At 44.5% G+C, this 26,619-nt stretch overlaps 1 protein-coding gene across 1 annotated transcript in view; it reads left to right on the top strand.

Annotated features, from left to right (window-relative positions):
* Positions 1-22,567, top strand: part of PTPRH (protein tyrosine phosphatase receptor type H) — a 56,028-nt gene extending 33,461 nt beyond the window's left edge. Inside the window, exons 12-19 of the mRNA XM_087713856.1 lie at positions 9-99; positions 9,513-9,603; positions 11,994-12,070; positions 14,152-14,286; positions 15,024-15,146; positions 15,427-15,587; positions 16,213-16,348; positions 22,010-22,567. Coding sequence (XP_087569982.1) covers positions 9-99; positions 9,513-9,603; positions 11,994-12,070; positions 14,152-14,286; positions 15,024-15,146; positions 15,427-15,587; positions 16,213-16,348; positions 22,010-22,147 — 952 coding nt within the window. The 3' untranslated portion in view covers positions 22,148-22,567. The remainder of the gene's footprint in view (positions 1-8; positions 100-9,512; positions 9,604-11,993; positions 12,071-14,151; positions 14,287-15,023; positions 15,147-15,426; positions 15,588-16,212; positions 16,349-22,009) is intronic.
* Positions 22,568-26,619: the final 4,052 nt, after the last annotated feature.

Raw genomic sequence — 26,619 nt, 5'->3', positions numbered from 1 at the left:
TGTTATAGAGTCCTTGGGGCAGTACCTGTGTCGGCTTTCCCACATCATTACTACAAGATGCTGTCAGATAGTGCTTTTGGCTTTGCCGTTGAATACCAGGTATGAAGTTGGAGGCAGAGTTCATAGTTCAGTAGAGAAACACATGACTGGCATAGAGAAGAATCCATCCCCCAAATCCCTGTATCTCTAGGCAGGGCTTAGAAACCACTCTGCCTACAGTGCCCAAAATCCAGCATTGACAGTCAGAGGCTCATGGGGCTGTTGGTTTGCTCCAGGACAAAGCATTCTGGGGAAACAAAGATTTTGCTCCACTGAGCTTTCTCTTTGAATATGGGTGAATGTCTAAAGGAGTTTCAATGGAGCAGACATTCCTTTTGATCAAACATTTCTGGAGAAACCATCCAACCGACTTTCACCACAAACTCTGCTATCACTCTGCTGTCCATGTTTCCTAATGCTTATAAACGGATGCAATATTTTAAAAAATGATTCAATTCCTGTTGCTCACTCCTGTGTTATTGTGAAACATCAGAAAAATAAAGTGCCCTGACATTGAATCAGTGATATTTACCATTAGAGCTTTTTCCTCTGCCATTTTCTCTTTTAAAAAAACAAACAAACTGTATTTTAGTTCTTGCCCTAAGACTTTGCATATTCTATCAGAAGGGAAGAAAAATAAAATGTCATGTCACAATGATAGTTCAGTTATTCCCTTCAGTGTAAAATGTTGCCCAAGGGAGGCTCCCTCTATTTTTCCATTTCAAGTCATCGTATTATTCTGCTTGAATGTGCAAAGCATCTACAAGGAGATTGTATGTTCCAGTGTGGTCTACATTGGTTAGACTCCACTTTGTCTATGGTGTCAAGTTCCAGGTCCCACACTTCAGGGGCCTAGGAATCAGATACATGGAAATAGGAGCTCTGATAATGTTCTTCAAATATTCACCGGGATGTCCCATAGAAGAACCTCTAAAGTGGCTTCAAAGGTACTTTTTTCCCTCTTTAAAAGGATCTGGACTGTTATTCTTGTTGTTTTTGCACTGTTCCAATATCTCAGGGGCTGCCACAAAGAACAGGGGGGTCAACCTATTCTCCAAAGCACTTGAAGGCAGGACAAGAAACAATGGGTGGTAACTAATCAAGGAGAGAAGCAACCTAGAACTAATGAGGAATTTCCTGACAGAACAATTAAACAGTAGAATGACATAAGTTGTGGGTGCTCCAACAATGGACGTTTTTAAGAAGAGATTGGACAACCATTTGTCTGAAATGGTATAGGGTTTCCTGCTTGAGTTGGACTAGAAGACCTCCAAGGTCCCTTCCAACTCCGTTGTTCTGTTATTCTCTCTGAGGAAGAAAAAGAGAACATTTTACTTCTCATCCAAGAAACTTCATCAGTACTGGTGCTGGGGGAATGGAAGGATAGGCACAGACTGTTGAGAGTAGGCCTGTGGTTCCCAATCTTTTTTTTGGCTATGCCCCACCTAAGCATCTCTAAAATCCTGATGCCCCCCATGACATATAATTCTTATTTTACTCAAAAACTTACTCAAGCGGACGAAGCCTAAAAGTCCATTAACTTGGTTCAAGCAAGGTTCAAATTGCCCCCATTAAAAATCAAATTGTCCCCCTGTGGGGCCTGGGAACCACTGGACTAGACGGTGGGGGGAGTGGAGGATAGGTTCTGAGAGGATGGGGAGAGGGATGGGAGTCAACTGATCCTTAGCACTTTCTCTGAGAGCTGTTGAGGCCACTCCAGGGGTTTATCTTTCCTCTCAGGATCATCTGAAACAATGTGCCGTTCAGAAGTGGTATTCTACTAGTTGGGACCAGTTCATCCGAACCAGTAGTGGAAATTGCAAGTGGCCCAGCCCACCCACCCCGGCTCTATGGCATCCCATTTGGCCCCTTTTTTAAGCCAAAAAGTGCATGCGTGGAAGGCTGAGCGCATGGGTTCCACCACAAAACCGCGTCCAACTAAACCGCGCTCGATGAAACCGCGTAGCTGATGTCATCAACAGGGCGACAACAGCGCGGAGACAGAAGCACGCTGTAAACGCTAAACCTAAAATTAACCCCTAAACCTAAACCTAATCCTAAACCTAACCCTAAACCTCACCCTTAACCTAACCCTAAACCTAAACCTAAACCTAACCCTTAACCTAACCCTAAACCTAATCCTAACCCTTAACCTAACCCTAACCCTAACCCTAACCCTTAACCTAACCTTAAACCTAACCCTAACCCTTAATCTAACCCTAAAGCTAACCCTAAAGCTAACCCTTACCTTAAGTTGAATCAGCTTGCTTTCAAAGCGCTATTCAAAGCGCCCTTCTTTCTCCGCACTGTTGATGACGTCAGCAACGCGGTTTAATTGGGCGTGGCCTAGTCGAGCACGGTTTTGTCGTGCCACAGAGCGCATGCACAGAGGTGGGCGGGCGTATGAGGGCGAAGTGAGCTCACATTTGCGAACTGATAGGGAAGCTAAGTGAATACCATCCCTGGTGCAGTTGACTAGCACTGATGATGTTACCTAGTTTGGGTAATGAAACTTCTGCAAGAAAACAAGCAAGCTCAGAGACCACCAAGGACCCCCAGGGTGCAATTGGTTGTGAAATCTTATTGGAACTGCTGCAAAGGTTGCCACCTTCTTCCTCCTCAAAGGAGAAAAAGAACAACTCCAGTTGCCTTTTGAAGAAAAAAAAAGCACAATTGAGACAACTGTGAATTGGATGACTGAGAATCTCCACAAGATCTAAACTTCCCCTTTGGGGCTTTGAATAATAGATTTAGATTTCTATGTTCTCTCTCAAGACAACGGCATGAAAATGCTGCCTGGAGTACTATTAACCTGACATTCCCCAGGGGAATAGAGTCTGCAACTCCTAGAGTTCCCGAAAAGAATGATGGTGCATTTTGGGAAAGTTCTGAGCTATGCCAAGGGAGAGGGGAGGGGCAAGAGGAGGTGAGCCAGAACAGTATGATTTCTAATATAGGATTCATTCAGATTGTCCTGTCGACTTACAACAGTACGCTTAGGGACCGTCCAATGTTATAACGGCACTGAGAAACAGCATCTTATGACCGTTCTTTTACACTGGTGACCATTGCAGTCTGCTCATGCACACGTGGCCAAAATTCAGACGCTTGGCAACTGATTCATATTTATGACTTCTGATGAACAAAGCCAATCAATCTGGGAAGCCAGTTTCACTTAACAACCATGTTACTAAGTTAACAGCTGCAGTGATTCACAAATGTGGCAAGAAAAGTGTAGCAAAACTCCCTTAACAAATGTCTCACTTAGCAACAAAGATGTTAGGCTCCATCGTGGTCGTAGATTGAGTACCACCTGTATATGGGAAACATCCCTTGATGAGACTTGCAATCTGCTTTCCTTTGTGGGAGGAGCAGTTTGAAAATCACCACCTAGCCATTTCTTGTTTCTCTTCGCATTTGTGAAATATCTATAAATATATTGTTCCCAACAGTGCAAACATCAGTTATTCAGAAAGAGTAGGCAAACCAAGTGTTAGCACCTGAGCTGTTGATACTTCTTAAATTAACTTGCAACCACCACACTCCACTGTTCTTAGAAACTATTGGGGTTTTCAATTTTACTTCGGCAAAGCTTGAATTTCCAGTTGGTTCAATTGGATTTGAGGAAATGAACAAGTAAACATCAGTTTGTTAAAATCCAATCGATCCCTTTTCTCATGATACCTTGAAATATGTTTGTTAAAAATGAGGGCTCTATAACTCAAACATATCATATTGAGCTTTTTATATTAATATGTCACCAGTTTTGTTCCATTTGTTAGCAATTCTGTTCTTGCTGTGTATAAGAGTTTCCAAACTGATAAAGGCTGAAGTGTTTGTGATATAAGCAGCCCATTGCAAATATCCCCATTATCAGCAATTCCAATTGTTGGATTTTTTTTTTATAAACTCATGTTATTCATCTCAATAAATCTTGTTAAAGAATGCCCTACAAGAATGATATTTGGAAAAGAGTTGTTTTCCATTTTTGACGGTTGTTAAAAATTCTGGCATAATAGCTTTTTTTTTTAAGACCTCAGAAACTTAAAGAGGCTTCTTTGGACATTGCAGGATTTCTTTTTTAGAATAGAAAAGAATAGAATAGAATTTTTTATTGGTCAAGTGTGATTGGACACAAGGAATTTGTCTTTGGTGCATATGTTCTCAGTGTCCATAAAAAGACAATATACATTTGTCAAGAATCATAAGGTACTTAATTATAGTCATAGGGTACAAATAAGCAATCAGGAAACAATCAGTATCAATTTAAATAGTAAGAATACAAGCAACAAAGTTACAGTCCTGCAGTCATAAGTAGGAGAAGATGGGTGATAGGAATGATGAAAGGACTAATAGTAATAGTAATGCAGCCTTAGTGAATGGTTTGACAGTGGTGAGGGAATTATTTGTTTAGCAAAGTGATGGTGTTTGGAAAAAAACTATTCTTGTGTCTAGTTGTCTCAGTGTACAGTGCTCTATAGGGGTGTTTTGAGGGTAGGAGTTAAAACAATTTATGTCCAGGATGTGAGGGGTCTGTAGATATTTTCACAGCCCTCTTTTTTACTTGTGCGGCGTATAAGTCCTCAGTGGGAGGCAGGTTGGCAGTAATTGCTTTTTCTTCAGTTCTGATTATCCTCTGAAGTCCGTGTCTGTCTTGTTGGGTTGCAGAACCAAATCAGACAGTTATAGAGGTGCAAATAACAGACTCAATAATTCCTCTGTAGAACTGAATCAGCAGCTCCTTGAGTTTGAGAGGTTGCCACAAAGAGGAAGGGGTCAACTTATTCTCCCAAGCATCAGAGGACAGGACATGAAACAATGGATGGAAACTAATCAAGGAGAGAAGCAACCTGGAATTAAGGAGAAACTTTCTAACTTCCTTCCAGGAAGTTCATCCCTGAACTTCCGGTTGGCTCATCGGGGCCATTTTTTGCCCTCCCAAGCCTTTGTAGTCGTTCCTAAAGCCCGGGGAAGGCACAAAACGGCCCCAACGAGTCAACTGGAAGTTTGGGAACAAACTTCTGTTTGGCCCATTGGCCTGTTTTTCACCCTTCCCAACCTCCGGAGGCTTTTCTGAAGCCTGGGGAGGGTGAAAACGGTCTCCCCCAGCCCTCTGGAAGGCCAAAAATCAGCTGGCCTGTGTTTGCATGCACACCAGAGCTGACAGCCGGTGTGCCAGAAAATATGGCTCCCCGTGCCACCTATAGCATGCGTGACATAGGTTCACCATCACGGTATAGGGGGTTGTACTAGAAGACCTCGAAGGTCCCTTCGGGCTCTACTCTGATTGATTGACATTTTAAATAAACAAACACTAAGCAACACATTTTCTCATCTATCAGGCCAATTAGCCTTCGTATTTAGGGACTTCCGGAATCCTCAGCAATAGCTATGCTTACTGCGGTTCTGGCAGCTTAAGCCCACTCATCTTGTGGCTGCCATGGGGAAGATTTGGCAACAGCATCATAGCTCAGTGGTCCTCCGTAGTGTGTTGAATTCTTGTATAACTTTCCCCCCATATCTGCTGAAATGCATCATTTGTCTGGCACCAGGCAAACCTTTCCTTGGTATGAATGATGGATCCCAGATGTTAATTATCAATCTGGCTTCCCTTATTTTAAGATCCCCAAGTCCTTTTTTTCAAGTGGAGTATGGGTTGGGGTGAGGAAGGGAAACAATGTTCCAGCTCCACACCTGAACTGCATACAATAAAAACATGGTTCAGAATTTGGTTCAAGGAAATCAATTTTCAGTATTTTGTGTTTCTCCACCAATTCTCATGTATGGGATCACTGACTTCAGTGGACAACAAGCACAGAGAAGAAACAGGTAGACGTATGACCCCCCATTGAGTCCAAAAATTCTGTTGTTAAGTGAGACATTTATTAAGTGTGTTTTGCCCCATTTTATGACTTCTCCTGCCACAGTTGTTAAGTGAATCACTGCAGTCAATAAGTTAGCAACCTGGTTGCTAAGTGAATCTAGCTTCTCCACTGATTTTGCTTGTCAAAAGGTCGCAAAAGATGATCACATGGCCCTGGGACACAACACCCATCATAAATGCATGCCAGTTGCCAAGAGTCTGAATTTTGATCACGTGGCCATGGGGATGCTGGAAAGGTTGTAAGTATGGAAAATTGTCGTAAGTCACATTTTTCAGTGCTGTTGTGTAGTCACTAAATGAGCTGCTGTAAATCGAGGACTATCTCTAATTAGTTTGATCTAGGATGCAAAGGAATGACTGTTTTGGGGTTATTCCTGATACTCTCGCCCACAGTTCGGCGGAGACTCTTGCTGCTGCCTGGCACTCGGCAGCGTCAGAGTCTCTGGACCGGATTGCGCCACTACGGCCCCTCCGGGTCAGCGGCTCCCGGAGGCCTCCTTGGTTCACTGAGGAGCTCCGGGAGATAAAGCGCCGGAGGAGACGCCTAGAGCACCAGTGGAGATCCAATAGGTTCGAACCAAACCGAGCACTTTTGACAGCATGCACCAAGGAGTACATCCGGGCATTAAGAACAGCTAAGAGAACACACATTGCCACCTTGGTAGCGTCCACCGAGTCCCGCCCAGCCGCCCTGTTTAGGATAACCCGCTCCCTCCTAAATAGGAGGGAGACGGGGGACCCCTTACAGGGTAGGGCTGAGGAGTATGTTCAGTTCTTGGCGGACAAAGTTGCTCGGTTTCGGTCGGACCTGGACTCCAACCCCGCAGATCCAGCCGAGACACAAGGGAATGACTTGGCAGACCATCTCTGGGTTGAGTTTCAGGATGTTGCCTCCGGGGATGTGGACAAGGCTATGCGAGCTGTGAGTGCCTCCACCTGTATACTGGACCCATGTCCCTCCTGGCTGGTTGCCAACAGCAGTGAGGTGACCCGAGGCTGGATCCAGGCGGTTGTTACCGCCTCTCTTCGGGAGGGGTACTTCCCCACCGCGCTTAAGACGGCGGTGGTGAGACCCCTCCTGAAGAAACCGTCCTTGGATCCAGCTGTTCTTAATAACTACCGTCCAGTCTCCAACCTCCCCTTTGTGGGGAAGGTTGTTGAGAAGGTGGTGGCCTTCCAGCTTCAGCGTACCTTGGAGGAAGCTAACTATCTTGACCCCTTCCAGTCAGGCTTCAGGCCCGGTTACAGCACAGAAACCGCTTTGGTCGCATTGACCGATGATCTCTGGAGAGCCAGAGATGGAGGCCACACGTCCATCCTGGTTCTCCTTGACCTCTCAGGGGCTTTCGATACCATCGACCATGGTATCCTTCTGCGACGACTGCGGGAGGTGGGGGTGGGCGGCACTGTTTTACAGTGGTTCTCCTCCTACCTCTCGGACAGGTCGCAGTCGGTGTTGGTGGGGGGGCAGAGATCGTCCCTGAGGCCCCTAACTTATGGGGTGCCGCAGGGTTCGGTCTTATCCCCCATGCTGTTTAACATATACATGAAACCGCTGGGCGAGATCATTCGGAGGCACGGGATAAAATACCATCAATACGCGGACGATACACAGTTGTATCTGTCCGCCCCGTGCCAACTCAATGAAGCGGTGGACGTGATGAACCGGGGTCTTGAGGCTGTTAAAGACTGGATGAGAGCTAACAAACTGGTACTCAACCCGGACAAGACCGAGTGGCTGTTGTGTTTTCCTCCCAACAATTTGGCTGACGTTCCATCGCTCAGGCTGGGGGGTCAAAATTTATACCCCTCAGACAGGGTCCACAACTTGGGAGTCCTCCTGGACCCACAGCTGAGTTTTGACCACCACTTATCAGCTGTGACCAGGGGGGCATTTTTCCCAGGTTCGCCTGGTGCGCCAGTTGCGGCCCTACCTGAACCGGGAGGCCCTCACAACAGTCACTCGAGCCCTTGTGATCTCTAGGCTGGAATACTGCAATGTGCTCTACATGGGGCTGCCCTTGAAGAGCATCCGGCGACTTCAGCTAGTCCAAAATGCAGCCGCGCGAGTGATTGTGGGCGCACCATGGTTCGCCCACATAACACCGATCCTCCGTGAGCTGCGCTGGCTACCTGTTGGTCTCCGGGTGCACTTCAAGGTCCTTCTTACCATCTATAAAGCGCTCCATGGTAGTGGATCTGGCTATTTGAGAGACCGCCTTCTGCCGATTACCTCCCTCCGTCCCATCAGATCGCATAGAGTAGGCCTCCTCCGAATTCCATCCGCCAGTCAGTGCCGACTGGCAACTACGCGGAGGAGAGCCTTCTCAGTTGCAGCTCCGACGCTATGGAACAATCTCCCCGTGGAGATCTGCACCCTCACCACCGTCCAGGCCTTCCGCACAGCCCTCAAGATCTGGCTATCCCGTCAGGCCTGGGGATAAGACTTTACTCTCGCCCCTCCCGAATGTTGAATGAATGTTGGGTTTTTTATTGCTAATTATTTTTATTCACATTTTCTTTTTGTGTTTTGTCCTGCACTCCCCTCCCTTTTTATTGTAAGCCGCCCTGAGTCCCCTCAGGGAAAAGGGCGGCCTATAAATGCTTAATAAAATGAAAAATGAAATGAAATGAAATTTAAAATAAAATAGCTTTGGACCTCTCCAATTTTTAACAAATCTCTGCAACTTTAACAATTGATGTGTGCTTATCAATCTCAAGGCGTGATGGTTTAGGATGATGGGATTTTTAACCTACCACAACTGCAAAGCAATTGGTCAGGAGGATATCTATCCTCATCCTGCTAGTATTTAGTCTCAATACACTTTGTGGGACTTATTCTGAACAGACACATTGGAAAAAAAGTTGAAAATAGGGAGTGAAGGGCAGGGATAGAATCAAGATCAGGGGATACTGCTTTATAATGCCTTGTAAGACCACACAGTACTGCATCTAATTTTGGTTACCACAATATCAAAAAGATGTCTGCACTCTGAAAAGAGTGCAGAAAAGAGCAACAAAAATGTTTAGAAAGCTTGAGGCTAAAACAAATCAAGAACATTTGCAGGAACTGGGTATGTCTAGTCTAGTGAAAAGAGGAATTAGGGGTGACATGATAGCAGTGTTCCAATAAGTCAGAGACTGCCGCAAAGAAGAGGGGGTCAACCTATTTTTCAAAGCACCTGAAGACAAGACCAGAAACCATGGATGGAAACTGAACAAAGAAAGAAGAAAACTAGAATTAAGGAGTCACTTCCAGACCGTAAGAACAATTAACCAGTGGAACAACTTGCCTCCAGAAGTTATGAATGCTTCAACACTGGAGGCTTTTAAGAAGGGATTGGACAATCATTTGTCAAAAATGATATAGGGCCTCCTGCCTGAGCAGGGGGTTGAATTAGAAGACCCCCCCCCCAAGGTCCTTCCCAACTCTGTCATTCTGTTATTTAAAGGAAGACAATTTCCAATACAATATCACTCTTGCTCGACAGCTTATTTTCCCTATTGTTTTTGCTTTGCCTTATTTTGGAAGTCCTCTGTGCTCTGCTTTACTGAGTCAATATTTCTCCTTTCCTTGCCTACATAATAGCAACTGCAGGACATAGGAACAGATCAGCTCCAGAGTGTAGCCCAGCAGCAAGAAAATCAAGCTAAGAATCGCTATAGCAACGTTCTGCCATGTAAGTCCCATTCCCTTACCTCATGGACCTTTTTATTAGTTTATTCTTTCCCACCCATCAGAATGAACCCATTGGAAGGCCATGCTCAATGTCCATCTGCAAGAAAATTACCAGAATGAGACCCAATCTGGGATGGAGGAGGAAAACAAGGACTAAGTTTAAAACTGGGCCAAAGAAGGCCAAGGGTTGCTTCTTTGGAGGAGATACAGTCAAGCAGCCTCTTGAACTGAGAATTGTGATTTGATGCCCAATGGCATCAAATCGAATGACTGAATAGGTCCATTGTAAGCCCTCCTCCATCATGTTTAGAAGACCCAGAATAGCGTTCATGCAATCTGCCCTGTGCTTCCTTGTGCACTACTACACAAACACAATGTGAGGCTGACACAAAGGATGACACATGGAGTTGCTTTTGAGGAGTATCGTTATTCTGGTGGCATATAAAACCTTGGTGCCACAATGGTATGCAGTATTGCAGGCTAACTCTGCCCACAGTCTGGAGTTTGATCCTGGTTGGCTCGAGGTTGATTCAGCCTTCCGTCCTTTTAAGGTTGGCAAAATGAGGACCCAGATTGTTGGGGTCAATATGCTGACATTGTAAATCACTGAGAGTGTGCTGCAAAGCACTATGGAGCGGTACATAATTCTAAATTCTATTGCTGTTGCTATTTATTGTTGTTCTGTCTACAGACAGAATCTTGCCAGACTAAAACTGCAATCTGCATATCTATAGATATACTCTCTGAATTGCTAGGAAGGTTCCATCTTTGCCCACTTCCTGCCTATTAGACATTCCAAACTCTGCTTACTCTCTGTCCTCTGAGCTCAGCTCCTGGGACTCCAGACTACATCCTACATTATATAACACACAGACACACACACAGACACACACACACACTGAGGGAGGAGGGCATCACACTCCAGGCATATTCGCAAAAGAGTCAAATGGTTAAACTGATGGCTGTGTGATCCAAGCCCTTTCCACCATCCTGTTCTTTTTGACCATCCTGTAGAATCTCTATCGAACATATATATATGCCTTTGTTATATTTGTGTTTTTTATTTGTGCTGATAAATAAATAAAGGGAGACTAGTATAGATCTATTTCAAGCTATTTAGCTCTCATCAGCTAGCCATACCCTTACTGGGATTCGAACCTGTGCTGTATTGCATCTTAGGCGAACGTCTTAGCCTTTAAGCCACAGGTCTCCTCCTTATCAGCTGAAGCCAGGGAAGAAGGTATATATTTAGAGTCACAACCCCTGGTAAGCCTCAATTATGGGAGGAAGCTAACTGCTTCCATCATCTGTCAATCGGCTCGTCACAAGAGTCCATCACGACAGAAACCCAATATTTTTACTGTTGCCTTTGTTATATTTGTGTTTTTTATTTGTGCTGATAAATATATATCATGTTGTATCATTATCCAGAAGAAAATACAGTTGCCTCTTATAGCCAGCACTGCTAAAGGAATTGAAGAGCATTTCAAAAGCCCTGTATCTTCAATCTAGAATTCCATCCCTAATCTACTTAACATAAAAGAGCCTGCTTGAATTTTGAACAACAGGAATCTGATTCAAATCTAATTGCTTTTGATGCAATTCAATATCCCCATTCCACAGAGGAAATGTAAAATGCTCTACATTAGTGCTTGAGAATCACTGATCCTTATCTAGGATTCTGGACCGATGTAATATAACTGTTGTGGCCCACTGGCAGCCAGCACAGCTGGCAGCAGAGTCAGACAGTGAGGAGGTTGGGGAGGAACATGGGCCAGTCCTGGGGGATTGAGGAAAGCTCAGACAAGGGCTCTGAATCAGAGGCAGAGAGACAGCAGTGAGGCTGTTCCCAGTGTGCGCATGCACAGAGCTGCCAGGAGGACAAGAATAACTAAGAAAGCAGGGTCGACTTAGGAGTAAAGCCAGACCTTGGAGTTGATTGGCCCCTCCCATAGGAAAAAAAGAGGAGCGAACAGGGAGGGGGCTTTTGCAGGAAACCATTCATTCATTCAGTCATTTCAAGAGTGGAAAGTTCTGTTTGTGACTATAAGAGACTTTGTGCCAAGTTTGCCTTGCTCTGCATTTGCAAACTAGTTATCTGGAAGCGCTCCAAATGAGATAAGGTGTGTGTGGATAAACATTCCTTTGAAAGACTGTTTGCTAAGCCTTGCTGACTGTGAATGAAAGGAATTCACAGTTGTATAAATAAAAGAGGTTTTGCCAGGACCAAGACTTTGCTTCTTGCTTTCTAGGAAGTCTGGTTCAGAACAGTAACAGAGACAATGCTGGGTTTCAACTGGAAAGATTGAGGTCCTATGTGTGTCTTATCTTCAGTTCTATTCTTTTGCTATCAGTCTTTCCCTGAGTGACATTTTTGGTTCTTCTCCACAGATGACCATGCACGAGTCCACCTCACCCTCAAGCAAGAAGATCCCTATTCAGACTACATCAATGCCAGCTACATACCTGTATGTCTTCGCTATTGCCTTTTAGGGATGCAATAATGTTGGCTAAGAGGGCTGAAGAAGTAGATTGAAGCCAATTCGGAGTCCCCAAGTAACCCATTCTGGAACATGTTTAAAGTACTCCAAATCAACCCTAAATGCCAAGATGAATAATGTACAACCCTGGTATTAGATGTTGTATCCAGAAGCCTTTCATAATAGCTAGTGAATTACCATTTTTAGTGTGACAGAAGGGAGAAAGGATTAAATAATGGACCATAGCCATATTCAGAACAGAATAGCAGCGTTGGAAGGGACCTTGGAGGTATTCTAGTCCAACTCCCTGTTCAGCAGGAAACCCTATACCATTTGAGACAAATGTTTGGCCAATCTCTTCTTAAAAACCTCCAAGACTAAAACAGCCACAACTTCTGGAGGCAAGTTGTTCCACTGATTAATTGTTCTGTCAGGAAATTGCTTCTCTCCTTGATTAGTTTCTATCTGTTGCTTCTTGTCCTGCTTTGAAGGTGCTTTGGAGAATAGCTTGACTCCCTCTTCTTTGTGGCAGCCCCTGAGATATTGGAACATGCTATCACGTCACCTCCTAGCCCCATCTTTTCATTAAACTACACCTAATCAATTCCTGCAACCGTTCTTCATATGTTTTTAGTCTCTATACAGTAGCTGTTGTAAACAAACTCAGTTAATTTAGCTTAATGGAAAGTAAGTCCTATTTACAAAAGACAAACAAGGCTAGCACATTATAATTGTGCAGCACAATGGATGTCTTTGTTCCTTCTCCTGTGTACAGAGCTAGATATGTAGCTGCCAGGGAGTAGGAATCATGAATGCAGAGTGTGACATTCAGTTTCCCTTTGCTGAGACTTTATCATAGTTTTTTTTTCCAACCTGGTGTCTTTTGGATGTGTTGAAGCATCCTCCAATTTTTTAAAACTTCTGAGCCAAGTTTTTCCACTGTTTAAATGTTCTGTCAGGAAATGTCTGCTTAGTTCTAGGTTGATTCTTTCCTTGATTAGTTTCCACCCATTACATCTTGTCCTGCCCTTAAGAGCTTTGGAGAATAAGTTGACTCCCTCTTCTTTGTGGCAACCCCTGAGATATTGGAAAACTGCTATCATGTCACTCCTAGTTCTTCTTTTCATTAAACTAGACAGACCCACTTCCTGCAGCCATTCTTTATATGTTTTAGTCTCCAGTCCTCTAAACATCTTTGCTGTTCTTCTCTGCACTCTTTCTAGAGTTTCAACATCATTTTTACATCGTGGTGACCAAAAACTGGATGCAATATTCCAAGTGTGGTCTTACCAAGGCATTATAAAGTGGTATTAACACTTCACATGATTTTGATTCTATCCCTCTATTTATGCAGCCTAGAACAGTGTTGGCTTTTTTGGCAGCTGCTGCACGCTTTGGCAACTTCACTTCATTTGATCATACAGTGCTAATGACAACTCAATTGTGTCCTGGATCCAGTTATTTTTAATACACCTATTTTCTGGATTTCGACCCCACAGCCAAAAACCCAAATATGACCCCCACCCGGAAAATAGTTGCCTCTCCCCATCTTCCATCACTGATACTGCTAACTGGATGTATTATATCCATTCGATGCAATATATGTTTGGCCTTGATGCCTAATGTAATTTGGATTCTATTCCCCCCCCTCCAAACCTTTCATCTTCACTTAACAAAGGCCATTTTGGGAATCTGCTTTGGCTTTGCCCGTCACGTTGCAGAGTAGTAGTCGTAAATGAGCACCACGTATTGAAGTGCTTGCTTTTAGGTCATCTCTAAATTGAGTTCTACTCTTTGGGATCTATTAGTCTGGAAGCCTATGTACTCCTAATGACTTAATGGGAAGTAATGTGATTTCAGCCCAAGTGCAGGACCACAAGGCTCTGTATTTCTGAAACAATTGTTTTGTTCACTTCTCCCGATTCTCAGGGCTTTGTTTTGACCAAGGCAACGTTGATCATAACGTGCAACAGCTTTAGAAATGTGAAAATGGTTTTAAAAGCGAACAAATGTTTTTGTGTATACAGTATGTACATATAAATTGGTATAAATACCACTCTCCTCCCAAGGGATACAAGAAGGAAAAGGAGTTCATTGCAGCCCAGGGTCCGACGCCTACCACACTCCATGACTTCTGGCGCATGATATGGGAACAGCGCATCACCACCATAGTCATGCTCACAAATTGTGTTGAGAACGGACGGGTGAGAACGGCTCTTTGTTTCAGATACCTTTTGAGAGAGGCAGGGCTGAGTTTTAATTGTGGCAGAATCCAAATGTTGTGGCTGCATCTCACCCATCCAAGCTTCATGAGCTGACAGCCTGCGGGGGGGGGGGGAGAGAGATGGGGGAGGAGGGGGAAGGATTGGAATGTAAGAAAGAAGATGGGAATAAAAGCCCAGCCGAGCCCTATGAGAAGCTACAGCCAACCAAGGGCAAGTAATGATATGCAGAGCTGGGAACCGAGTACCTGTTTCCTAAACCAGAGATCCCCGATCTGTGGACCAGCACTAGTACACAGCATGCCAGAAACTGGGCCATGCAAACAAGCGAAGCCCCATTTGCAGGATGCAGACCGCAGGTGAAACCACACAATCCTCTGGTTCATGGAAACCCTCTCTCCATGGAACTGGACCCTGGTGCCCAAAAGATTGGGGACCACTGTCCTAAACAATATACAAGCAGCTGGTTGGATATTTGCACATAACCAGGGGATGGCCAGGGGTGGGGGGGGGAGAGGACATTTGCTTTCCTCAGATTCAGCTTAAGCTATTCCTGTAACCATTTGAAGAATAGTCTTGGGGGAAACAAATGGCCAGGAGTCTTTCTTTGCTAGGTGACTGAGTGGGACAGTCGACACCAAACTTGACAGGCATCTAATAACTTTACCTCTTGTCCCAGTGCTACAAATGCCATTAAATGTCCTATATTCTCCTTCCAGGTGAAATGTGAGCACTACTGGCCCTTGGATTACACACCCTGCACCTATGATGATATTACTGTATCCGTTATCACAGAAACCATCCTCTCTGATTGGACCATCCGTGACTTCTGTATCAAGCGGGTGAGTGCCAGAGACTTGAGATTGCCTTCTCCTCCTGAGGTTAAAATACAATAACAAGTGCTACATAGATCAATCCTTTTCAGAGTGACTTCCACCCTAGCCATTCCAAGGAAAAACACATCCTTCCTTTTGCAGGTTCAGGTACCTATCCCTAGTCAAAAAGGGATATAGTGGAAAAGAAAGGGAAATAGGCATTGATGAATATCAAGAATTCCCAAGTACAAACACACACACATACCCCTTGGTGATGGGAATATCTGAACGTTGTGTTTCTCAACAGATAATCACGTCTGAAGTTCGTCACGCTAGGCATTATCACTACACATCATGGCCAGATCATGGAGTGCCACAGACCACTGACACCATTCTTCATTTCCGAGATCTTGTCAGGGAGGACTTAGACAAAATAAAGGATAATGGGCCAGTTCTGGTGCACTGCAGGTACGTCAAATGGAAGTGAGAAGGTCTGGGCAAGAAAGAACCAAGGTGGGAGGTGGGACACTCATAGCTGAGATCTTCTCCAAAGGGTCTGCTCAGAATCACTCTCCTTTCTAAGCCAAGTGGTAATATTGATTAGGAGCTTCTCCACTTAGCTTCCATCTCCCTTCACCTTCCAATAAATCAAGCCCCAAGGAAGTCATGGGTGGCTGGAGATGATGGGTGTTGAAGTTCAAGATATCTATAGGTTCAAGATATCTATAGGGCCCCAGACTAAATAAGAATATCTCCCATGGTCTCCACCATACTAGCTATAACAGGCTAGAAAATCAACTCCACCAAGAACTAGAGCTATACTTTACTAAGATAGCTATAATAACAGAATCTTGCAAAATGTTTGTGCTTTACTTTATCTTCTTATGCTCCAATGAATCAGGAACAAACCAGCCTGAGTGAGTTCCAAATACTATTTTGCTTCCTGGGACTATTTTAGCCCTCTCTGCTTATATAACGTTCTTGCATATGTCTGTCAAAGTCATCTCCCTTAGTCTCTACATACAGATAGAGAGCAGAGTTAAGGTTGTCCATGCCTGATTGCCTTTCCTCCCCCATTTTTCCACCTTTCCAGTGCTGGGGTGGGCCGGACAGGCACATTTATTTCTCTAGATTCACTACTATGCCAAGCCGAGGACCAAGGAGAGATCGGTGTCTTTTCATTTGTTGAAGAACTGAGAAGGAACCGTCCACTCATGATCCAGAATGAGGTGAGAGAATGGGAAACAGTCAGAAGTGGGTTCCTACCAGTTCACACTGGTTTGGTGGAACCAGTAGTGGAAACTGGGTCTCCCGAACCGGTAAGGATGGCAGGCTGGCCACACCCCAAATTGCTTCCCCAGTCGCTGCAACTTCTTCTTTTTTTTGACCTTTTAAAGTGTTCTGCGCATGCACAAACCTATTTATAGGCCACTGCACATGTGCATGGAGCATGCATCAGGCCGGCGTGTGAGTGAAGTGAGCCGCGCACACAAAATCACACGTGCACCAAACTGGCAGTAATCCCGGCAGAAACCCACCCCTGGAATCAGTGGCACGTAGAAGCAGATCCGATCTATGGGCAAACGTCTCCTCTGAAATCTTTAGAGAATTTGTCAAGGGATTACAGGAGGATTTGTGCTCCAGAGCCCCTTTTGAGAACTCCTCTGGATTTGACCAATATCCCTTCTCGTGTTCTACAGTTGGCAGATGCAGGAAGTCCTCCACCTATGACAACAATTGAGCCCAACATTTCTGTTGCTAAGCAAGAAAGCAGTTGTGAGCTTTGTCCCATTTTATGACCTTTCTTGCCACCATTGTTAAGTGAGTCACTGCAGTTGCTGAGTTAGCAACATGGTCCTTAAGTCAGTTTGGCTTTCCCATTGACTGTGTTTGTCAGAAGGCTACAAAAAAGCAGATCAAATGTTCCTGGGGTACTGCAAGCATCGTAAATATGAGTCAGTTGCTGCAGTGGTCGTAAGTATGGGGAAATGGCCATAAGTCACTTTTTCCAGTGTCATTGTAACTTTGAATGGTCACTAAATGAACTGTTGTAAGTGGAGGGCTACCTGTACTTATGAGATCCAAAAAGAAGGATTTAAGAATATTGCTCTGTCCAGCTGTTGCTCCCCAATACAAAAGGCACTACAATCTCCTCCAATCTGGATGACCTAATGTAAAATCTGGCTCCCAGAATTATTTGAGCCAGCATTGCACTTGCTAAGAATTGGGGGGGGGGTTGAGTTGAAGTGCATGCATTTAGGAGACTATTCAGTTCTGAAGGTACCACTGGTTTGAAAGTTTGAAAGTTTAATAATATTTGTATGCCGCCCAATCCCGTAGGACTCTGGGCGGCTAACAATACAACGTAAATCAAAAGAAAGGGAAAAAAAAGATAGATAGATTTAAAAAACAGATTTAAAACACACCATGCACTCCGTTCTAAGTGGGGCTGAACCACATTTGGTGTCAACAGCCACAGGCCTGCCAGAACAGCCAGGTTTTAGTGGCTTTACAGAAGGCTGAGAGAGTGGGAAGGGTCCAGATCTCTGCGGGTAGATCATTCCACAGGGCCGGGACAGCTAAAGAGAAAGACCTCCCCCGAGTAGTCGCCAACCGGCATTGCCCGGTCGATGGTACCCGAAGGAGGCCCAGCCTGTGAGATCTTATAGGCCGTTGGGAGTTATGTGGCAGGAGGCAGTCCCGCAGATATCCAGGTCCCAAGCCATGTAGGGCTTTAAAGGTAAAAGTTAATGGTTGAGTTAATTGACTGACTCAATTAGCACTTTGCAGTTATTTCAACAACATAATGGCATTTTTACGTTCTCTTTCATTTCAAACAATGTTGCCTGGGTTTGGTTTGCTGTATTTTTTTGTCACTTCTATATTTTTAGCACACACATGTGCACACATATGCATCTAGTTTACATATTCTTTGTTGTTAGAATTGCAGCCTTTCCTACTTTTACTCCGTAGATCAGTGGTGGGGTTCAAAAAAAATTACTACCAGTTCTGTGGCCGTGGTTTAGTGGCCATGATTTGGTTGGGGGTGGCTTGGTGGGCATGGCAGGGGAAGGATACTAAAATCCTCATTCCCTCCCCACTCCAGGAGAAGGTTACTGCAAAATCCCCATTTCCTCCCGATCAGCTGGGGCGCAGGAGGCAGAGAATAGATGGGGGCGGGGCCAGTCAAAGGTGATATTTACCGGTTCGCCAAACTACTCAAAATTTCCACTACCGATTCTCCAGAACTGGTCAGAACCTGCTGAATACCACCTCTGCGGTAGATGTGTTTGACTACAATCATCCCTAGGTGACACTCCTGTAGTCCACATATGTAAACAACATTGAACTCAACACATCTGTCTTAAAAGTCACAATTTCTAATTCTCTGTAGACCGCATCCCCATTTGCACGAGTAGTGGGTGAACATGTATGTGGTCCAGTGGTTGGTTCCGGATCCCGTTCCAATCAGCACAGTTGGAACCAGCCCGGCGGCGTCCACATGGATGCGTGCAGCACACATGCACATGTGTGCAGCATGCGCATGCATCTTAGCGCCTCTACAAGCCTCTGTGATGTTCCAGCAGCTCCGCAGAGCATCGCACAGGCGCTGTTCATACCATGCAGGTGCACGAAGCACGGAAGCCTTAAAAGACGAGTAAGGAGCTTGGGCAGGCGGGTGGGCCCTCCGGCGCACCGTACCAGAACAGTATCCGGTGCTCCAGGCTGGCTCCGGTACGCCCGTACCGGGGCGTACCGCCTGCAACCCACCTCTGGTGTGGTCCATTTGCATGACTAGTGGGCATGCATGCCTGTCACTTGTGCCAATGGAGCGGTGCATGCACGCTTGTCAGGGGTGGTATTCAGTTACCTTCCCTATCAGTTCACAAATGTAAGCGCGTACCCATCTGCACATGTGCTCAGCTTTTCTTGTATGCGCTTTGGCTTTAAAATGTGCCTAAATGGGATGCCATAGAGTCAGGGTAGGTGGGCAGGTTCACCCGCAATTTCTACTACCAATTCAGGAGAACCAATCCAAACTGGCACTTTGGCGCTCTCCCACTGCTCATGCAGAACATGCAATCTCCCCCCTCCCGCACCAGTCTGAAAGGTTGGGGAACGCTGCTATAGACAAGAAGAATGCAGTTATTAAGAGTTTAAGACCTAAAACACACACTGTGTAGGCCCACTTGTGAGTTATGGTTTCCTTCTCTTGGGTTGGTTCAATGAGCTATTTCACATATTATGTGGATTCATAAAGTTTGCTTTACCAGCAACTGTAGCTGAGTTCACATATTATGTCAAGTCAAAAACCAAATAACTAAAGTTCAGAATGACTGCTAAATTGATTAATCCTACTTTTAAAGTCCTAATGTAACTAATATAGCAATGGCTGATGATCCTTCAGGTAGAGCTCAACTGCTAATGATGTCCTGAATACATTCATTTAGTTTTGCTAGCAACAAGACCAAAGGGAACATTGATTTGAAAGAGGTGTATGCTCTTATGTTAAATTGAAGGCTTATGTTAAATTGAACAGCCCTCCCTCAACAGAGGATGAAGGACATGACACTTGTCTACATCATAGTCAGGGGTGGAATTCAGCCAGTTTGCATCAGTTCCGGAGAACCGCATGTTAATTTTGCATCTGGTTTGCCAAACGGGTTGTTGCAAGGAACTGCATGCCCCACCCTCCCCTCCCAGGAGTCTCCACACGGCCCGTTCTTCATGCCAGGCAGAGGTGGGTTCCTACCGGTTCGCACCAGTTCGGTAGAACCGGTTCGTCAAATTTACCAAATCTACTGGAAAGCAGGCCACACCCACAGAAGAGATTCCAAAAAATTTTGAAACCCACCACTGCCACACACACACAGAGACACACACACAGAGAGATAGACAGACTGACACACACAGAGAGAGAGAGAGAGAGAGAGAGAAAGAAAGGAAGAAATAAGAAAGAAAGAAAAAAGAAAGAAAAAGAGTGAGAGAGAGTGGAAAGAAGAAAAAGAAAGAGAGAGAGAGAGAGAGAGAGAGAGAGAGAGAGAGAGAGAGAACACATGGCCGGCAAGCCACTTCCACCAGGTCACATGGCCTATAAGCCATTCCCACCAGGTCACATGGCTGGCAAGCCACTCCCACAAAGGAGGCCACACCCACAGAGTAGGTTCCAAAAAATTTTGAAACCCACCACTATGCCAGGTAAGTATAGGCCTCGCACGGAGGCTCTGGGAAGGTGAAAAACGGTCCCGTTTCCATCCTCTGGAGAGTCTCTGGAGTTTGGGGAGGCCATTTTCGCTCTCCTGGAGGCTCAGGAAAAGCCTACCGGAAGTCCAAAAACAACCCTGTTTCCAGCCTCCAAAAACGTCCCCTCCCCCGCCATGGTGCAGGAGGATGAGTAGGCCAAGCCCACCATGGCTGTACCCACCTACAGAGAACCAGTTGCTGACATTTTTCAATCCCACCCCTGACCCTAGTCCTTTCAGCAGTCCCAAGAAAGTTCCACAGCCATCTGCACTCTGATTCAGGAGACCCTGAGGGCACAGATAAACCCCCAAGTGGCCTCAACAATTCTCAGAGAGCTAGTAATTGACCTTCAGAGTGCTAACAACCAGATGACTGCAAAGAATATAAACCCTTCCATTCCCCACCAGTCAGTTAGAACTGAAGAAACTTCTTGGATGAGAAGTGAAATGTTTTCCAAGCCAAAAAAAATAATAATCAAGAAACTCCAGCTGTCTTTTGGAAAAGCACCTTTGCTATGGTCTTGGATTGGATTGGATTGGATTTATTTATTTATAGGCCGCCCTTTTCCCTGAGGGGACTCAGGGCGGCTTACAATCAAAAAAGGAAGGGGAGTGTAGGACAATACAAAAAAGAAAAGAAATGTGCACAAAGTAAATTAACAATAAAAACTCAACATTCACTCAACATTCGGGCGGGGCGAAATAAGATTATCCCCAGGCCTGACGGGTTAGCCAGTTCTTGAGGGCTGTGCGGAAGGCCTGGACGGTGGTGAGGGTACGAATCTCCACGGGGAGATTGTTCCATAGTGTCGGAGCCGCAACAGAGAAGGCTCTCCTCCGAGTAGTCGCCAGTCGGCACTGACTGGCAGATGGAATACGGAGGAGGCCAACTCTATGCGATCTGATGGGACGCAGGGAGGTAATTGGCAGAAGGCGGTCTCTCAAATAGCCAGATCCACTACCATGGAGGTCTTCTTCCTTGGGGTGCTTTTGATCTTCATCAAGAACTTCCTGGTCATTTTCTATCCGCTTATTAACCAGGACTAGCCTTGTGAAGCCACTCAGTTGGTGTTTCGATTTACTGTGACAAGATAAACCTGCCTTGGAGTTGAGCTCTACTCCTGGTGACTACATCAATACATCTATTTAGTTTTCTTGGCAACAGGGAGGAAACAGTTGTCTTCTTGCAGTATTAAATTTTTAACCCTCCAAGGCTAGGCTGCTGCCCTGAAATTCTCTGTTGATCTCCCACTGCCAATCGCTTTTGTTCTGATCTCCTAAACAGCCATGGATTTTTCTGGTGATCTTCCAGGACCAATTACTGCTTCCAGGTCTGATCTGACCTGGCGTTTTGAAATCAGCTGGGCACTTTCCCCGAAACTGGGCAGATGGGTTTATGCTCTGGCAGGAACTGGGGTACATTTGAATCGGCTCCGAACTGAGCTTGCCACGTGCATAGCTATACAAAGAGTCACATTTCCCAGTGCAATTTCTGCATCATCTCTTCCCCACCCACCCACCCCCCGCCACAACAAATTGGCCACCACTGCTGTTTACTGGTGATGTTCCTGTGGGACAACTCAAATCAATTGTTCCTGCCTGTTTCAGCTGTCAAATCCTCCCCTGCTCCTGTCTCCTTTTCTACAGGACCAGTATGTCTTCTTACACCAGTGTCTCCTGGATGGGATCCAGTCTGCTCCAAAGAACAACAGGGTGATCCTGGAGCATCCGGCTGTCTATGAAAACATCTTGGCTATGCAGGACTGTGAGGTCTCCCGGGTGTGAGAGGCTTGGCTACCTTCTGTAGCCGTGATGGCAAACCTATGGCACTCAAGTGGCACACAGAGCCCTCTCTGTGGGTATACCAGCTGTCGCCCCAGCCCAGCTCCAATGCACAAGCGCACGCGCCTCCCACTGGCCAGCTCGTCTTTGAGCCTCTGCCGTGCATGCACGGGGGCAGGGTACATGCATGGGGGGGGCACTCGCATTGCATTTTGAGGCCTTACACAGCGCCCCTTGCCCCGTTTTGGCTTCCAGGTTGGTGCAGGAGGCCTTCCAGACCCAAAATGGGGTGCGGGTGTGTTTGTGTGTGTGTGCGTGTGCGAGTAAGTGCATTCATGCATGCGCTTTCGGAACTTGACAACAAAAAGGTGTAGCCCTCACTGTTCTATTGGTTGCCAAATAATTGCCACCCTCCAAAAAAGATTGAGGCATTCCTCCCCCCCCCCCTCTGAATTTAACTTCCGTGTTTTAAATGGAATAAATTTTCCAAAGTAAACACCCCAGACTGTATTGGTAGTCTTTTTCTTTGGAATAAATAAGAAGGTTCCCAGTGATTCAGAGCCTCCCTTTTAGCCTCAAGTAATGGTTTCATCAATTAATTAGGTAAACATGACCAGCTGTAAAAAAAAAATTGTTGGCATACAAGATGATTAAGACAAAACCACAATACAAAACTGAATCCAACACATTAAGTAACCTTTGAAATCAGGGAAAACTGAAGTGTGAGTGTCTGACTTTACCAGGTTGCGCAAAAGAAACATTTTTTCCTGTTGACAATGAACCCATATTCTTGATGTACACAACAGTTTGTCTACTCCTTTGCTTCCCCCCCCCCTCATCCTCTTATCTCACACCACTGTACTGAGAATTGGGAGGACAGGATGGGGGAGGGTAGCAATTGTGGCACAACAGCAGAGTTTTTCGTCCAATTATACTGTGTGGAAAGCTGGGCCCTAAAAGAAATTAAGAGTGAAGCACAGCCTGGCTGAATTATTTGGTTGCCTTAGCAACCTGAGTGTCAGCTCCACAATGTTGCCATGGAGCTGTCATAAGTGTCATATATATATATATATATATATATATATATATATATATATATATATATATATATATATATATATATATATATATATATATATATATATATATATATATATATATATATATATATATATATATATATATATATCACACACACACACACACAGAGGTGTGGGTGTATGGATGCTTTCCTTCCTTCCTTCCTTCCTTCCTTCCTTCCTTCCTTCCTTCCTTCCTTCCTTCCTTCCTTCCTTCCTTCCTTACACACACACACACACACCTCCCTTCCATATATATAGTATATATACATGTTAATATATCACATGCTCTATGCATATATCTGCATATACACATTTTGCATATTGCATTCATATATATATATACACATGCATTTATGTATTTATATGTACCTATGTAACCTACATACATGCATTCAAATGAACACAGTTTGGTGAGGTGAACTCCAAGATGCTCTCTTTGGGATGAAAGCTACTGAAGTCTTGCAAGTGAAAGGAGGGTAAATTGCAAGTAAGAATGGTGGACCAGGAAAGCAAGTGTGTTGAATTTAGATCCCAATGATGATAGATCAAAGGGTTTGATCCAGGATTCTCCCTCTTTTCTCCTCCTCCTCCTCCCCTTGTTCTTCTACTAATATTTCTTTTCATCCTTCCTCTTCCTCTTTCCTAGTATTACTCCCATGTTACAGCAGGAGTTTCTTGGGATCCAGACTTCTTAGATTTGCCAAATAGATGAGAAAGTAAAAGGGTGGAAGCTTTAGGAGAACGGTGACATTTATCCATCAGAGGATTGAAGAGGATTGAACAACAAAGAAGGGAGGGGAAAAGTGAGTGTGGAGTCCAGAGTTCCCTTACACAGAAAATAATTCTTGCACTATAAATGTGTGTCGGGCAAAGCCACGTTCTCGTGTGTTTTCCTTCTGGGTTTTTGAAAGGAAAAGCAGTTAGTGGTTTACTAGAAAGATGGCTCTCTCTCTCTCTCTCTCTCTCTCTCTCTCTCTGTGTGTGTGTGTGTGTGTGTGTGTGTGCTATTGACAAAACTAAATGCCAAAAACTCAGCTAACTTTAATTTTGTCATGCAGTGAGCCAGAAATATCTGTTGGAGGAGTTGCTTACTCCACAGGAGGGCAGCAATGCCTCTCTCTGCCTTTGCTCCATCATCTCTGCAGTACAAGCCCATTAGCAACAGTACACAACATTCTTCTTCATAAGTGACCATTCCCACCCAGTTCAAAGATAGCCTCTTCTCTTTAGTGCTCTGCCTCTTTCACAGAATGACTGGCATTTCTTTTTATTTGTACAGGTGTGAATATCTATACCTTTCCACTTCATTAGTACATGACCCATTCTATCATGAAAGCAAACACTCACCGCACTTGAGATGAGCCTTCCCACTGTTCTACAAGAGAACCTTATTTTGGTCATTCAGCCTTGTTCTGTTTTCCTTACATTCATTCACTTGCCTCCTCTGTATATTTTTGTGCACTTGTGATATAATCTCCCTCTCCAACTGCCTTGCTGAGAATGCCCACTACAACATAAAAAGTCACCTGTTCATCTTCTGGTACCTTGCATTAATGCTGCACATCTGCTGCAAAGATCGGAATCTTAAAAACACAAAAAGCAAAGGAAGCCAGACAAAGGAATCCACAAATCCACAACTGGAAATAGATTCCAAAACATTTTTGAAAATTGCTTGAAAGAATACAAATGCTTTCAGGTTTATCATAGGGTGCAGAGGAGGTGGGGAACATCCTCTCAAATAGTCCTTGTTTAGCGACCAGAATTGGGACTGGAAGATCCATTGTTAAGCAAAACAATTAATAAGTAAAGGTCTGACTGTACTTGGGATCTTATTTCAGTTTTCCTTTGCTTTACAGACCTGTGAATTTCTGAAAAGCATTGGATATAAAGTTAGTTTTTCACCACTGTCATAATTGTAAATGGTGACTAAATGAGGCAATTGCTCTTCTTTCAGGGTTTAATATCCTATCACTCGCAAATAGTTGACTGGAATTGGATATGGCTAGTCTAGTGAAAAGAAGGATTAGGGGTGACAGGATAGCAGTGTTCCAATATTTAAGGGGTTGCCAGAAAGAAGAGGGGGTCAAGCTATTCTCCAAAACACCTAACGGTAGAATAAGAAGCAATGGATGAAAACTAATCAAGGAGAGAACCAACCTGGAAATAAGGAGAAATTTCCTGGCAGGTAGGACAGTTTTTCAGTGGGACACCTTTCCTCCAGAAGCTGTGGGTGCTCCATTGTTGGATGTTTTAAACAAGAGATTGGACAATTATTTGTCTGAAATGGTCTAGGATTTCCTGCTTGAGCAGAGGGTTGGACTAGAAGACCTCCAGAGTCCCTTCCAATTCTATTATTCTCCTATTCTGCTATTTTGGCTCCCACGTTTCTGATTTGTCAGCCAGTTATGAAAAATGGATCAAGAGTTTTATATATGAACTCTTGTGCATATATTCTTCCTCTCTAATATTCATACACTTATCACACACAAGCACGCAAATGTGCTTGCGTGCTTCACTCACACAAGTACACTGTGTAAGTCTGATAAATGGATACAATATATCTGGTTTTGGACTACTGTCCTTAAATCCCAAATATTTGGAAAAGTTGAGCTATATAGTAGGACTATGATCCATGCGGATCTTCCATCACTATCATACACACATAAATTATCTTGGTTATCATGCCCAGCCTTTCTCCACATAAGGAGCTGTTCTACAGTATATATTTTGGGGGGATGGCAAATACCCAAAATTCTTCAAGGAGGTTCTCAATACCACCTTCTGGAAAAAGTCAGAATGAAAATTAAAATTATTGGAAGTTTGGACTCTGGGTTGATTTGCCTCTTTTCTCTAGCAAGTCTCCTCCTGTTGGCTCTTTTTTCACTGAGATCTAGATTGAGATGCTCAGCAGAGTGGGGGTAACTATCTTGTTTATGTAACCCCACTCCCTCAATTTCTTAGAGTATCCTTATCAAGGGGGTATCGTGCTTTGTAATCACAGACATGCAGTTGAATGCTTGTGAGGCTGAATTGAATTCACAGACCCTTGTGATATATACGTAGATAAGTGTATAGGGGTATTAGTACTCAGTGGTGTTTCAGGAAGGAAAATACAGAATGCAGCATGCATTCCACCTTTCTTTAAGGTGAACAAAAAGAAAGATATACAGATGTTACATTAAGTCATGGCTCTGTGTGCAAGGCCTTACATGACTTCCATGCCCTCTTCCAGAATGGATATCGCTTTATATGTTGAACTTGCAATCTGTGGACCCTTTCCCCACATCTCCACACAACAGGCATACACACCCCGTCCACCCCTGCCTTTCTTTAGCCTTCTCTCTAACCCCACCTTTTCCTTCCTAGCTCCACCCCTCAGCCAGCAACGTTTCA

This window comes from Thamnophis sirtalis, unplaced genomic scaffold, assembly GCF_051295495.1.
Source record: "Thamnophis sirtalis isolate CommonGarterSnake01/CBP01778 unplaced genomic scaffold, rThaSir2_p1.2 scaffold_4, whole genome shotgun sequence".
Classification (NCBI taxonomy): domain Eukaryota; kingdom Metazoa; phylum Chordata; class Lepidosauria; order Squamata; family Natricidae; genus Thamnophis; species Thamnophis sirtalis.
Note: the sequence above shows the minus strand (reverse complement) of the source record. Positions and strands in the feature narration are given on the sequence as shown.